Source organism: Arachis hypogaea, chromosome 3 (assembly GCF_003086295.3).
Source record: "Arachis hypogaea cultivar Tifrunner chromosome 3, arahy.Tifrunner.gnm2.J5K5, whole genome shotgun sequence".
NCBI lineage: Eukaryota > Viridiplantae > Streptophyta > Magnoliopsida > Fabales > Fabaceae > Arachis > Arachis hypogaea.
This window is the reverse complement of record NC_092038.1, coordinates 129,206,765-129,219,051: the sequence shown is the minus strand read 5'-3', so window position 1 is coordinate 129,219,051 and position 12,287 is coordinate 129,206,765. Positions and strand designations below refer to the sequence as shown.

The 12,287-nt window shown below is 36.0% G+C and overlaps 2 protein-coding genes across 3 annotated transcripts; one reads left to right on the top strand and one right to left on the bottom strand.

The window, feature by feature from the left end:
• Positions 1 to 735: 735 nt before the first annotated feature.
• Positions 736 to 4,478, top strand: LOC112791555 (formin-like protein 2). Its single transcript, XM_025834431.3, has 4 exons — positions 736 to 2,389; positions 2,556 to 2,779; positions 2,880 to 3,124; positions 3,320 to 4,478. The coding sequence occupies exons 1-4, from the start codon at positions 1,026 to 1,028 to the stop codon at positions 4,124 to 4,126; spliced, it is 2,640 nt and encodes an 879-aa protein (XP_025690216.1). The 5' UTR covers positions 736 to 1,025; the 3' UTR covers positions 4,127 to 4,478.
• A 323-nt stretch (positions 4,479 to 4,801) lies between these two features.
• On the bottom strand, positions 4,802 to 8,023 carry LOC112791556 (acyl-coenzyme A thioesterase 2, chloroplastic). 2 transcript variants are annotated; one of them, XR_011880356.1, is made up of 5 exons: positions 7,170 to 8,023; positions 6,918 to 7,095; positions 5,729 to 6,148; positions 5,435 to 5,563; positions 4,802 to 5,118 (listed from the first exon to the last, which is right to left on the bottom strand). XR_011880356.1 is itself a non-coding variant. In XM_025834432.3 (5 exons), the coding sequence occupies exons 1-5, from the start codon at positions 7,680 to 7,682 to the stop codon at positions 4,975 to 4,977; spliced, it is 1,434 nt and encodes a 477-aa protein (XP_025690217.1). In that variant the 5' UTR covers positions 7,683 to 8,019; the 3' UTR covers positions 4,802 to 4,974. The 2 variants fall into 2 exon arrangements, 1 of the variants encoding a protein (XP_025690217.1); XM_025834432.3 differs by having other exon boundaries at positions 5,679 to 6,148; positions 7,170 to 8,019.
• Between the last annotated feature and the right edge of the window lie 4,264 nt (positions 8,024 to 12,287).

Below are 12,287 nucleotides of genomic sequence, written 5' to 3'. Positions count from 1 at the left end.
GCAAATTTGGGTGTAAAACGAAAATATTTAGGTGTAATACGAAGATATTTGGGTGCAAAACGAAGATATTTAGGTATATTTTTATTCTCATGAGTTTTGCATAATTCAAAACTCTTATTCTTCCTCCTCTCATCTTCTTCACCTTCTTCATCTTCTTATTTCATATTCTCATAATACTTTTTGGGAGGAAAAAATCAATAAAAAAATACATAATATTGCAAAATCAAAAGAAGAAGAAGGAGAAACACGACGATGAAGATGAAATACGCGAAGAAAAAGGAAGAGAAACACAAAGAAGGAGGAGAAGAAGAAAGAAGAGGAGGAGGAGGAGAAACGCAAAGAAAAATGACAGTTGTGGTTTTCATCGAGGAAAAAGAAGAGTTGTTTATAATGGTGAGTAGCGCGCTTTGGAAATAGGAAGTGGTTGAGTAACGTGGGTGTATTTACTCTTGAATGTGGGAGTGTAATGCGCGTGTATTTTGTTGGACTTGTGCTAACTTGTAAAATTTGTAAGACAAAAAGGCTTGTATGTGTAGCATACCTAGTAAAATTCTAAAAAGTTATCATATTTAAAATAAATAACTTGGTTGTGAAAAAAAAAAATGTTGAAGAATGAAGAAATGGATAATAAAAGGGTAAGTGATGGTAAAAGAGAGAATGGAAAGATGGAAATTTGGGGTTATGAAGCATGAGTGTGAACAGTATAAGATCACAACTTTTGAGAATGGAGAGAAAGAGAGAAAGCGCGGGTGGCATGGGGCTCTGGTTTTACCTTTTTACCTCTCTCTAGTCTCTACTGCTGCCAACTTCCTGCACACTGCATACACCACCTCAACAACCCTTCAACGCTGTTCTCTTAACCATGAATACCATATAGTAAGTACTTTGTACCAAAATGACCAGCCACTCATGGCTTCCTAACCTACAACTACAAGTCTTGAGCTACATTCCTACCATTCTCTCCAAATAACATTATTTACTCATCACTCCTAACTCCCAAACCTTCTCCTTTTTTCTTCTGCATCATGTCCCACACTACATTTACCTTCCTCTTCTGCTTCTTATCACTCCTCTTCTCTTCTTCCTTCGCCGCTCATCACCGCCACCTTCTCCACCACCCGCTCTTCCCGGCGCCTTCACTCCCCATCCCCATTCCCCCTACACAACCACCATCTCCCTCTCCTCAACCACAACCACAACCACAACACCAACAACCCAAGCTTCCATTCTCTTCTATTTCATCACCTTCCTCACCGTCTTCTTCTTCCTCACCAAACAACCCTTTCTTCCCTACTTACCGCCCCTCTCCACCTCCTCCATCACCCTCCGTCGTCGCCACATTCCCGGCTAACATCTCCTCCCTCCTCCTCCCACACCCTACCTCCACCCACCACCGTCCCGCACTCGCACTTGCTCTCACCCTCTCTCTTCTTTCCCTCGCCCTCCTCTCCGCCGCTGCCGCATTCGCACTCCACCGCCGCTCCCGCACCTCGTCATCCTTCCACGCCGACGATGACGAAGACGACGACAAGGCCTCCAGGCAAGATAGCCTCCGCCTGTTCCCACGCAACGCTGCTACCTCCGACGGCACCCACCCCAAGCCCCGCGGCGGCCCCGGCGCCGCCTCAAGCCCGCGCACAGATTACCTCTACCTCGGCACGGTGGCTAGTTCAGAGCCACCGGATTCAAGCTCCAGCAGCACCACCGGAACCTTAATGGTGCCGCCGTACCGGAAACTGAATGATTCGCCGGAACTAAAACCACTGCCTCCCCTTCCCCGCCACAATTTCCAGCCATGGCTGAGTGAAGAAGACAAGGACGAAAAGCACAAGGAGAATCAAGATGAAGAAGAGGAACAGTTCTTTTCTCCGAGAGGCTCTTCCGGTAACAGACAAGAGAGTCCTCCTTCCCCTGTTGCGGTTCTTGGAGTCGAAGATTCAAGTTCTCGTTCACCGAAGGCTTTTCCTTTGGAGAAACTCGGATGCAGAAGCTTAAACTCAAGAACCCCATCTCATTCTCTTTCTTGTTCCCCTCTCAGCCCTGAAAGCACCAAATCACTGCCACCACCTAATCAGAACCCAGTTTCTGCGTTGCAGTCGCCGTCTTCTTTGTGTTCTTCTTCTTCTTCTCCTAAGCCTAGAGAGGAGTTGAGATCCAGTTGGGATGTTCCGGCCACCGAACTGCCTCCTCCTCCTCCTCCGCCACCACCACCGCCGCCTCCGCCGCGGTTCTGGGAGACTCCGGTGATGAATAAATTGGCGCCAAATGTTGATAAGAATGAGAGTGAGGAAACTCCGAAGCCAAAGTTAAAAGCTTTGCATTGGGATAAAGTGAAAGCTAGTTCTGATAGGGCAACGGTGTGGGATCGCTTGAGACCAAGTTCTTTCCAGTATGACACATTAAACTCACGTCCTCTTCTTTATTATTAATTAATTAAGTTAGCTTTTTCCAATGTTGATTAATATCAGTCAACATCTTAGTGCGATTCTATATTTTATATTATATGTTTGTGTTATTTCAATTATATAATGATTTGATGGATCTGTGCTATCCAGATTGAACGAGGACATGATTGAGACGCTGTTCATGGTTAATAACTCAAAGGAAAATCCTACATTGGCTTTTAGAGATAATAATGGCCGCCGTGGTCAAACGGTTCATTCTTCACCGGTGCCACCGGAGAATAGGGTGCTTGACCCCAAGAAGTCTCAGAACATTGCTATTTTGCTTAGGGCGCTCAATGTAACTATTGATGAAGTTTGTGAAGCTCTCAGGGAAGGTGAAACTAAAACTGAATAAGATGGAAACTACTATTTAAGGGCCTTTATTTTTCAGTGAGATTTTGAAATACTTATTTTTTATTCCTTTTTTGGGAATAGGCAACTGTGATACACTGGGAACAGAACTTCTGGAGAGTTTGTTGAAGATGGCTCCAACCAAAGAAGAAGAAACTAAGCTGAGGGAGTTCCAAGACGAATCGCCCTTCAAGCTTGGCCCTGCTGAGAAATTTCTGAAGATCATGCTTGATATACCTTTTGCATTTAAGAGAGTGGAAGCTATGCTCTACATTGCTAATTTTGATTCTGAATTAGAATACCTTAAAAAGTCCTTTGAGACTCTGGAGGTATTATGCAATATATCATATTGTGTGCTTATTGTTTGATATGATATTATGAATCTCTGACCTTTCAGTATCAATCAAGCCCAAAAAGGCGAAAACACTTAACTATTACCTTAAACTTACTAATCTAATTGCAACCATGACTGATTTTTTATACGAAGACTGCAATAAATTCTCATATTTCAATCTCTTCCGCAGGTGGCTTGTGAGGAATTGAGGAACAGCAGAATGTTTTTGAAGTTACTTGAAGCTGTTCTCAGAACTGGAAACCGAATGAATGTTGGCACTGATCGGGGCGATGCGCATGCATTCAAGCTGGACACACTTCTGAAGCTCGTTGATATTAAAGGAACCGATGGAAAGACCACTCTATTGCATTTTGTTGTACAGGAAATTGTCAGAACCGAGGGATCTCATATTTCCGGTTCTAACAATCATCCGGCCTCCGAGAACAACCAGCAATATACTCTTCAAGATGAGGTTGAATTCCGGAAGCTTGGACTGCAAGTTGTTTCGGGCTTGAGTGGTGAGCTCACCAATGTGAAAAAAACAGCTACCATGGACTCAGACATGCTTAGCAGCGATGTTGCTAAACTTGCTAAGGGGATCGAGAAAGTTGTGGAAGTTGTCAAACTGAATGAAATGTCACCCTTGAAAGACACTAGCCAAAAGTTTTCTGAGGCAATGAAATGTTTCTTGGAGAAAGGAGGAGAAGAAATTTTAAGAATCCAGAACCAAGAGAAAAGGGCTCTCTCTTCAGTAAAGGAGATAACTGAGTATTTCCATGGGAATTCAGCAAAGGAAGAAGCTCATCCGTTTAGAATTTTTATGGTAGTGAGGGATTTCCTTTCGATATTAGATGGTGTGTGCAAGGAAGTTGGGAAAGCGAATGAGAGGACTCTAGTTGGTTCTAGACAATCTGTAATGCCTGCAAACCCTGTAACGCCAGCAATTTTTCCTATTATTACTGGTAAGCAGCCATGTGATTCATCTGAATCTGATTAACCCAACTGCAACTGTTTGAGTAAGTTCTATACATGTTTGGTTTTGGTCATTGATGCGCTAGATTTTTACCATCCAAACATTACGACATTTCTCAACTGAAGACAAGCATATCCCTTCTTTGAATGATGACAAATCCCATGCTATCATGGATGACACTTTTTCTCGTGCCTAGATTACTCTGTATATGTTTACTGCCTAGACCATATAATAAATTTGAGTACATTTCTTTTTTAGCGTTACAGTGTTGTAGTTATAAATGATATGATAGATAGAAATTTTGGATTTTCCTTGTTTTTATCATCCATGTAAGTAGAGAATTATTTCCGAGTACAATCAAGTTATTTCTAATGTAGCAGTGGTGGGGGCACTAAGGTTAAGAATCATCCGAACTTGAAAGCTATTTTGTGGAAAAAGGTCCTGGTTTTTCCTTTCTGGCATTTGCGCCTGAGGGAATATCAATGTGGATCCCTAAAATCCACAACTTTGGAGATAAATGACATTACTTGGGCCCCTCATAACCAAGTTTAATATGTTTGGTGCTAATGATGATATTAAATGATAGGCCATAGCAATTTGATCATTGTGAATTATGAAGCACTCTTTAACTTCTTTAGCAGTTCCATCACATTCCCTTCGACTTCATTATGAATATCAGAACCTGAATGGAGAAGTAGCTTTATGTTCCACAGAATTAAGAATTAATAAATATTGGTGTTGTAGATCCAATACACAGCGGACATTTCGGACATAATAAAATTCTTCAAGAAACAATTAAACAGGTTCTCTTTTTTTCTGTATACCCTTGTTCTCTTTAATGACAAGCAGGTTCATGTCCTGATTAACTAAAACTAGGAGTCCTCACACTCGGCATCCATGCGTTCAAGTACCTTTCGTGCTTCCTCTTCTGTAGCAGGAACAACGGTTCTAATCCTCAATCCATTTCTAATGGCCTCAGAATCAACACCGAATGTGAAGTAGAATCTGTTGGATACCTGTTTGAAGACAAACATGGAATTAAGTGAAATGGTTAAAAATAAAGCATCGATTTTTATATTTCGATAGTAGTACTAGTTTATTATCCATACGAATTTTAAAAGAGAATTGAACAGATATTTGAAGAAAACAATGGCAGGGAATCTTTGCCGCCTCTTCATAAGAATATTGTAGAAATAAAAAAAATACTCTACAATTTTATGAGATATATAACAGCAAAGAATGTGTCTTTTTTCACCAGAGGATATCTTTTAATTATTCCATAGTGGGGAATATTTGATATTGACATTTTAAAATATGAAATTCCAAACTCACCTCACTGGACCGTAGTTCAGGCTTGGTAACGTGTGCAACAACTTCAACATTCACCAGAGGCTTTGTTGGATTGTCTAGTTCAGTGTACAGAACACAAGTCTTGAGACGAAGAAAATTTCCAACATCCACCTGCATCATCAAGCTTGTTTTCAGTTCAACACCTTCTCGAAATATTAACATAAATGAGGTTAATTATGATTATGTATGTTCAGTTCATTATAATCGCCCCCTGTATGCTACTCACAGGCTTAACAAAATCAACATGATCAACTTCCAAGAAATGAGGTGCCACACCAGCAAAGGCATAAGCTGTTGAGAAGGCTAATTCAAAGGCTCTTCTCATCAAGAAACCCCCAAAGATTCGGCCATGGATGTTCCTCTGCTGTGGCTGGCAGATAAAAGAATTTTGGAGACAAGTATCCTTCATGAGGATGCTGTCTCTGTTGGCCAATGCTGGCATGTCACTGAATATACGCCCTTCTGCCAATAGTGCACTGAGCCTATTTCCAGTGTCTCCATCATTTCCATGTTTCTCTTCAGTTTTCCTTTGTTTCCTTAACTTGCTACTCTTCTCTGCTTCTTCCCATAGCAATTTTTCTTTCTCAGTTTCAGGTAAGACCTGGTTAATTGGGACTGCCTTTCCTGTGACAGAGTCCCGAGCCACAAATGTGAAGTTGGCCACAAGTTTAGGTGATTCTTGGATTTTCTCATTCCCTGTTAGCAACAAGTGAAGTATCAAGAGGGCAGTATCAGTGGCTAATGGCTATGACTATGATACACAAATACTTTTTTTAAAACATAAATTTGTGACTAGTTCTTTATATAAAATTTTCATATTTATGTATATACTTTATTGTATTTAAAATTCGCGAGCAATCCTATTTATGCAACACTTCAAAGACAGGTTTGGGAGTATAAAACTATGTCATCATAAAAATTCGAAAGGGGCTCTCTATAACAGCAACTGGAAGTTTCCTTTCTTCTACTTTTTTTTTTCCTTTTCTGAAGGGACATATTATCGCACAATATGATGCATAAGTTAATAATAAGATGCAGTTACTGTTTGACCCTGCATGGCTTGTATCGCAAATTTAGAGAAAATAATAACCAAACACTCAAACACTACTGCATGCATTGTACAATAACTAGTAATTACTAATTACTAACGCCACGAATTCATCCAACTAAGTAATAATATTGAATAAATAAAGTCGGTTGTTTTGGACGTATTGACAGTGACAAATGCATGCTTGGTGACGTATAAAATGAAGCTAAGTTAAGAAATTGTCACACTCTAAATACACTTTGACAATCACTTCATATACTGCATTAAATAAGCACAGCACAGCCAAGTAGCCAACAAGTACTAACAATAAAAGCAGCAGACTTTTAGAAACCTAATACTGATATATGCATTGAAAGCGTTGATTATTGAGCCCTCATAATCGATTAGTAGCGGTAAATGGTAATGATGATACGTTACCTTTTGTAAACTGAGTGAGTTCGAGTTGAATCTCCATGGATGACCTTCCAACCCAAGTAACCGCACCAGCGATAGTCAAATCTTCATCAATATGGATCGGTTTCTTCAGAACCATTTTGTCAACAGAAGCAGTCACCAATAATAGAGGCCTCGTAGCTCCATCTTCGTTGCTGCAATGCTACACCACAAAAAAAAGGCTTTACCACACAACAAGAAAAGAAAGAACTTTAATTTTGAGAGTGTAGTGCAGACCTTGAATGCAATTGTTCCAGCAAGAGCGTCGAAATCCTCGACGAGCTTCCCCATCCTGATATGGTTCCATGGGTTCCTATACTGCTCGCGAAGTATGTGATCCGAAGAGAAGTTGTAGTATATGCTAGTCCTGCTTCTTGACGGCGATTTCGCAACGGTTTCTAAGCTTTTGCCATTGGGAAGGATGGGGCACTCGTGGATCTTGGATCTGGCCTCCCAGAGAGCGTGTGTAGCAGGGGAATGGAACATCCCAGGCCATCGACTAATTGGTTTGCGGTTTGACGATCCTGCATCGATGTGAACGGAGGGTTTTACATCGTTGGAATCGGATTCACAAGGCGTAGGAGAAGATGATGATGTCGTATAAGAAGAAGCGCAGAGAGTTCTGTGAAGATACGGATTGAGATTCTTCAGTGACAGTGATGGTGAATCATGAGGATTGGGTTTGACTCTGAATCTGAAGAGAAAGTGACGTAGTGGTGAAGATAGATTCGGGTTTCTGAGTGGCTGCATTGCATTTGCATGGAAAAAGGATGGAAGCTATGGTGTTTGATGAAATGTTCCAACGAAATTGGAATCTATTCCCTCGAATTTGTACTTTACTTTGGAGTTTGGAGGTAATGTGGCAGGTGGGCGAATATGGAATTACTGTAATACCCTTCGGGGACATCTGATAAAAATACCCTTGAATGTTTTCGTCAACTTCGAATAGATTTGGGCTCACCTCTTTTCTATTTTTCTGGGTACCCTTTGATAATTCTATTTTGGGGTCAACCTCCACCTAACTCTTTTATTGTTTGGTTGGGACGCTAACTTTTTTTTATTTTCAGACTAAACCAAAAAAAGAAAATCTCACCGTTTTAGACTATAACCAATGCCTTCATAGCTAGCCCCGAACACTGACAAAATTACGTTCAATTTGAGTTTAATTTGCAGAGGACAAGGAGGCTTGATACATATGCAGTATTAGAGTGAGTGTACGTGTGAACCTATAGCGTAATTTAATTTAATTAATATATAAATAATTTAATTAATATATATTTATACAAGAATATATAGTAATTAATTTAATAGTTTAATCTACGTTCGTTCGTGCACAAGTATACAGCTTCAGCTAAATTCTTATTTTGTTGTGAACGCCTGAACAAAAGTATTTCAATCTTCTAATATGTGGTGGACATTATTTTTAACTATTTCCATTTTCTAATCCTTTTTCCCTCTCTTATAATTTCAGCAGGGGTTATGGTTATCCCAATTTATAGCGGTAAGATCTCTAACTCCCCTTAATTGAGTTTTAGTTTACTTAAATTGACCAATGAATTTCAATTTTTCTTATTTAGCTACGCAATTTTAACATCTTGGTTGACTAAGGCTACAAATATAAAGTAAGAGTATGAGTGAGAGAAAAGAATAAGAGTTCAATTTGTTCTTTGAAATTATAAGCGTGTTTTGTTTTAATTTCTAAAGTTTAACCAGTATTAATTTAGTCTTTGAAATTATATTTTTATATACTATTTTGATCCTTAAAATGACTTGTAAAATTTAACTTCAAAAATTAAAATAATTGACAAAACATAATTTCAAGCACAAGTTAGGTGAAGGAGGTTATGGCTCTGTCTACAAAGGAAAACTCCAAAGCAAACGCTATGTTGTGCAAATTCTCTAAGCCAAATCAACAACAGTTCATCAATGAAGTTGCCACCACTGGAAAGAACTAAGCTCGCTCTGGTTTATGAGTACATGCCTAATGGTTCTCTTGACAAGTACATACTTAAGCAAGAACAAGGGAATGCTTCAATAAGCTATGAGAAAATTCATATATAACATTGCTATTGGCGTGGCCTTCAATGAAAGAAGCAAGAAAGATGCTTGAAGGAGAAGCTATTGTTCATCAGACTCCAGATTTCATTTAAACTTCATTTGTAGAACTTATAAAATTTTAAAGTCAATTTGAAGCATCAGCATAATATGTCATATAAAAATAACAACTATATTAGGTGTAAATATAATGTTTGAGATACACATCACCTAATTCATCAGATTTTTCTAGCAAAGTCTGAGTAATCAGGTCTTATTAAAAATTGTGGAAATGTGAGGTGATATGTGTGCTGTGTGATTTGCATTATTATGGAAATTAATTAGTAAAATGAAGGATTAGCCAATGATCTGTATTTCAAGTCATCAAGTAGCACCTCCACTTGTTGTTGAAACAAAACTAGTTACAAGTTACAACACATAAAAATGCTAAACTAATTGACTTATCGTTCTTTCTTGCAATTGAACTAATCTGTCATGTCAGAGTTGTTTATTTGCGTCAGTTGACCTGTTCTGTTAGTTACAGATTAGAATGGAACCAAATAAAATTGGCACATTATAAGGGTTTAGGTGGAAGGTCCAAATCAGTGGTGTGTTGCAACATGGGTTAAAGAAATTTATCTGCCATACTGTTGAATTTCCCAGCCGACTTTGCTAAATCACATGTAATTTATTTAGCACTTGCTTTCAAATACGTATATATTGTTATTCAGAACTTAATCTTCTAACATTATTCATAGATATATATTCCTTTGTGTATTAGTGGAAAATATTAATAAAATGCCCTTTAATTTTATATCAACTTCTCGATTTATAAAAGGACACTTAGGTATGGGTTATAGTGAGTGTGTAGTCAAGTGAGCTTAAGAAAAATATGGCTTAGAATTAGAGGTAAATTTTATCTAACGGGAATGTTAGGGGGAAAAAAATTTAAACTTATCTTATTTAAAATTTATTTATTATATGATGCATTAAATAAAGTAAAAAATAATACGTTTTGAGAGTTTTTTATTTTTATTATCAAATATATTTGTTTATCTAAAATGCGCTCTATTATTGGGGGCGAGGGTAATTCACATAGCATTCATTGTATGAGTATTTATTTTTCAAACCCAAGATAATTAGACTACTATACTGACCAGGCAAAAAATAAACAAAAATAAAAAGAAACTACCTATTCATACCAAAGACAACACTTCATTTTGCATAATTCCTACAAATTATGATATTAGTTTGGACTTGTATGTCACATCTTTTACATGAGTAATTCAGTATAATTCTTAGACACCAAGATATTTGGAGTAATAGCTATTGTATAGGCATCTGCTGAATTTCTTATTGTATCTAAATGACTTGTATATCTCTCTTTTAGATCCTTAGCTGAATATAATTTTGTAATTCTACTAAACACATAATGTTGATTAATTAGAAAGTGCCCTGCCACTACTAAAGCACCACACACCAACTTCACATATTTTGACTCCATTTATATATTTATTATGAACTTTAGGGCATGAAAATTTCGCCATGTGACTAACACAGAGGGACCCTTTCCTTTTTATTTTTATTTTTATTTTTTTGTTCAGGAAAAGAAAACATTTTCTCGCTATTTTCAAGCAAAGCAATGCTATATATATAGTATATGATAACTAACCCGTTGGTCGAGTGACTACCTCACTCGTCTGCTTAAACAGACCCTTAAATAAAGTTCAGATCTATGATAAATTATTCTTTGATTTGATGGATTAGAAAATACCGTAGATAATAAAATATATCTATATATATAGTATATGATGTGCATGAATTTTATTATTATTATTATTATTATTATTATTATTATTATTATTATTATTATATACCTTGATAGAATAAAGAAAGTGTATATTAGCTTGCAAAAGGTAGTTTTAGAAAGGAGGGACCTTTTGAAGTGTCCATGTAACCCAAATGAGGAGTTAAGTTTCCATTACTATTTCAAGAAAGTCTCCCCGACATACGATTAGGTGTGTGTCATTTTCCTCTACTACTTTAATCTCTTTGTCTCATTAGAATGATATTATTATTATAATTATAAATGAGTAATACTACACATTCAATAATTAAGTTTAACCGTCACCAAAAAAATAATTAAGTTTAACCAAATTAAATAATAAAATTTAAAATAATACTAATTATAACTAATTTTTATTATATTAGACTAATTTAATTAGATTTAGTTAATAAAAAAATTTAAGTGTATTATTATAAATCATATTAAATATATAAAAAAATTAACTATTAAAATAAACTATCAATATAATATATATATATATATATTAAAATATAAAATATATACTAAAAATAAATTAAATTATAAATACATATATATAAATATTTTAGTAACTGATTTTAGTGTACAAATAATATTTTTGTATTATAATTATAAAAAACAGGAATCCCTAAGAAATTGTTTAGGTTGATGATCTAACCCTGTAAAATTATCAATAATCATAATATTGGAAAAAGTTGTGCTACATTATTACATATTATGATACCAATAATATTTATTTCTCTGGTGTTTAATGTGTATGTTGTTGCGTTGATAAAAACCTAACAGATTAAATAATAATAATAATAATAATAATAATAATAATAATAATAATAATAATAAAACAAAAAAAAAACACATTTATTTTATTCCAATCTCATTCTGTCCAGCTATTCTTTTATTATGAAAATGAGATGAAAATATTTATAAATAATTTTTTGAGAAAAGCTAAAAAGCGATGAATTTATTATTTTTAGCCAATCATTAATTTAAATTTTTTTTAGTTTAACAATCTAATAATATACTGCTAACTTACTTTTAAATATTATTAATTAACTACAGATCAAAAAATAAATTTTACTGACTATCTAACATTCTTCTATTATTTTTCTTTTTTTACTTTCATACACAAAATTTGTCTACAAACATACTCTACAGACTACAGTAATACAGTAATAATCTTTTCTTTTTTCCTTGCAACCTTTTGGAATAGAAAAGAAAACTTGCAAAAGTTGTGTAGAGCAAATAGTGTCTTCTATTACCCTTCAGAAAGAAATGCGGCAAAGATACGGCGCTTCAACTACCCAATCACAATTTTATAAAAAGAAAAACCATATTAAATTATATTATTTCCAAATTTTCAATCATTATTGCTCCAATAATTCATCTATAATAATAATAATCAGAGTGCTAATTTAAGCCTTGCACGTCAATAATACCCAAACCAAGAAGAAAAGCAAAAATATATGTTAAAAAATCATGTGGTCGGTTTACTTCAA

Coding starts and splice junctions, on each gene's coding strand:
- LOC112791556 (XM_025834432.3), bottom strand. CDS start 7,682: ATGCAGCCACTCAGAAACCCGAATCTATCTTCACCACTACGTCACTTT. Junction 7,096..7,169: donor CTGGAACAATTGCATTCAAG/GTCTGCACTACA, acceptor TTTGTGGTGTAG/CATTGCAGCAACGAAGATGG. Junction 5,119..5,434: donor CTGAACTACGGTCCAGTGAG/GTGAGTTTGGAA, acceptor GTCTTCAAACAG/GTATCCAACAGATTCTACTT.
- LOC112791555 (XM_025834431.3), top strand. CDS start 1,026: ATGTCCCACACTACATTTACCTTCCTCTTCTGCTTCTTATCACTCCTC. Junction 2,390..2,555: donor TTGAGACCAAGTTCTTTCCA/GTATGACACATT, acceptor TGTGCTATCCAG/ATTGAACGAGGACATGATTG. Junction 2,780..2,879: donor TTGTGAAGCTCTCAGGGAAG/GTGAAACTAAAA, acceptor TTTTGGGAATAG/GCAACTGTGATACACTGGGA.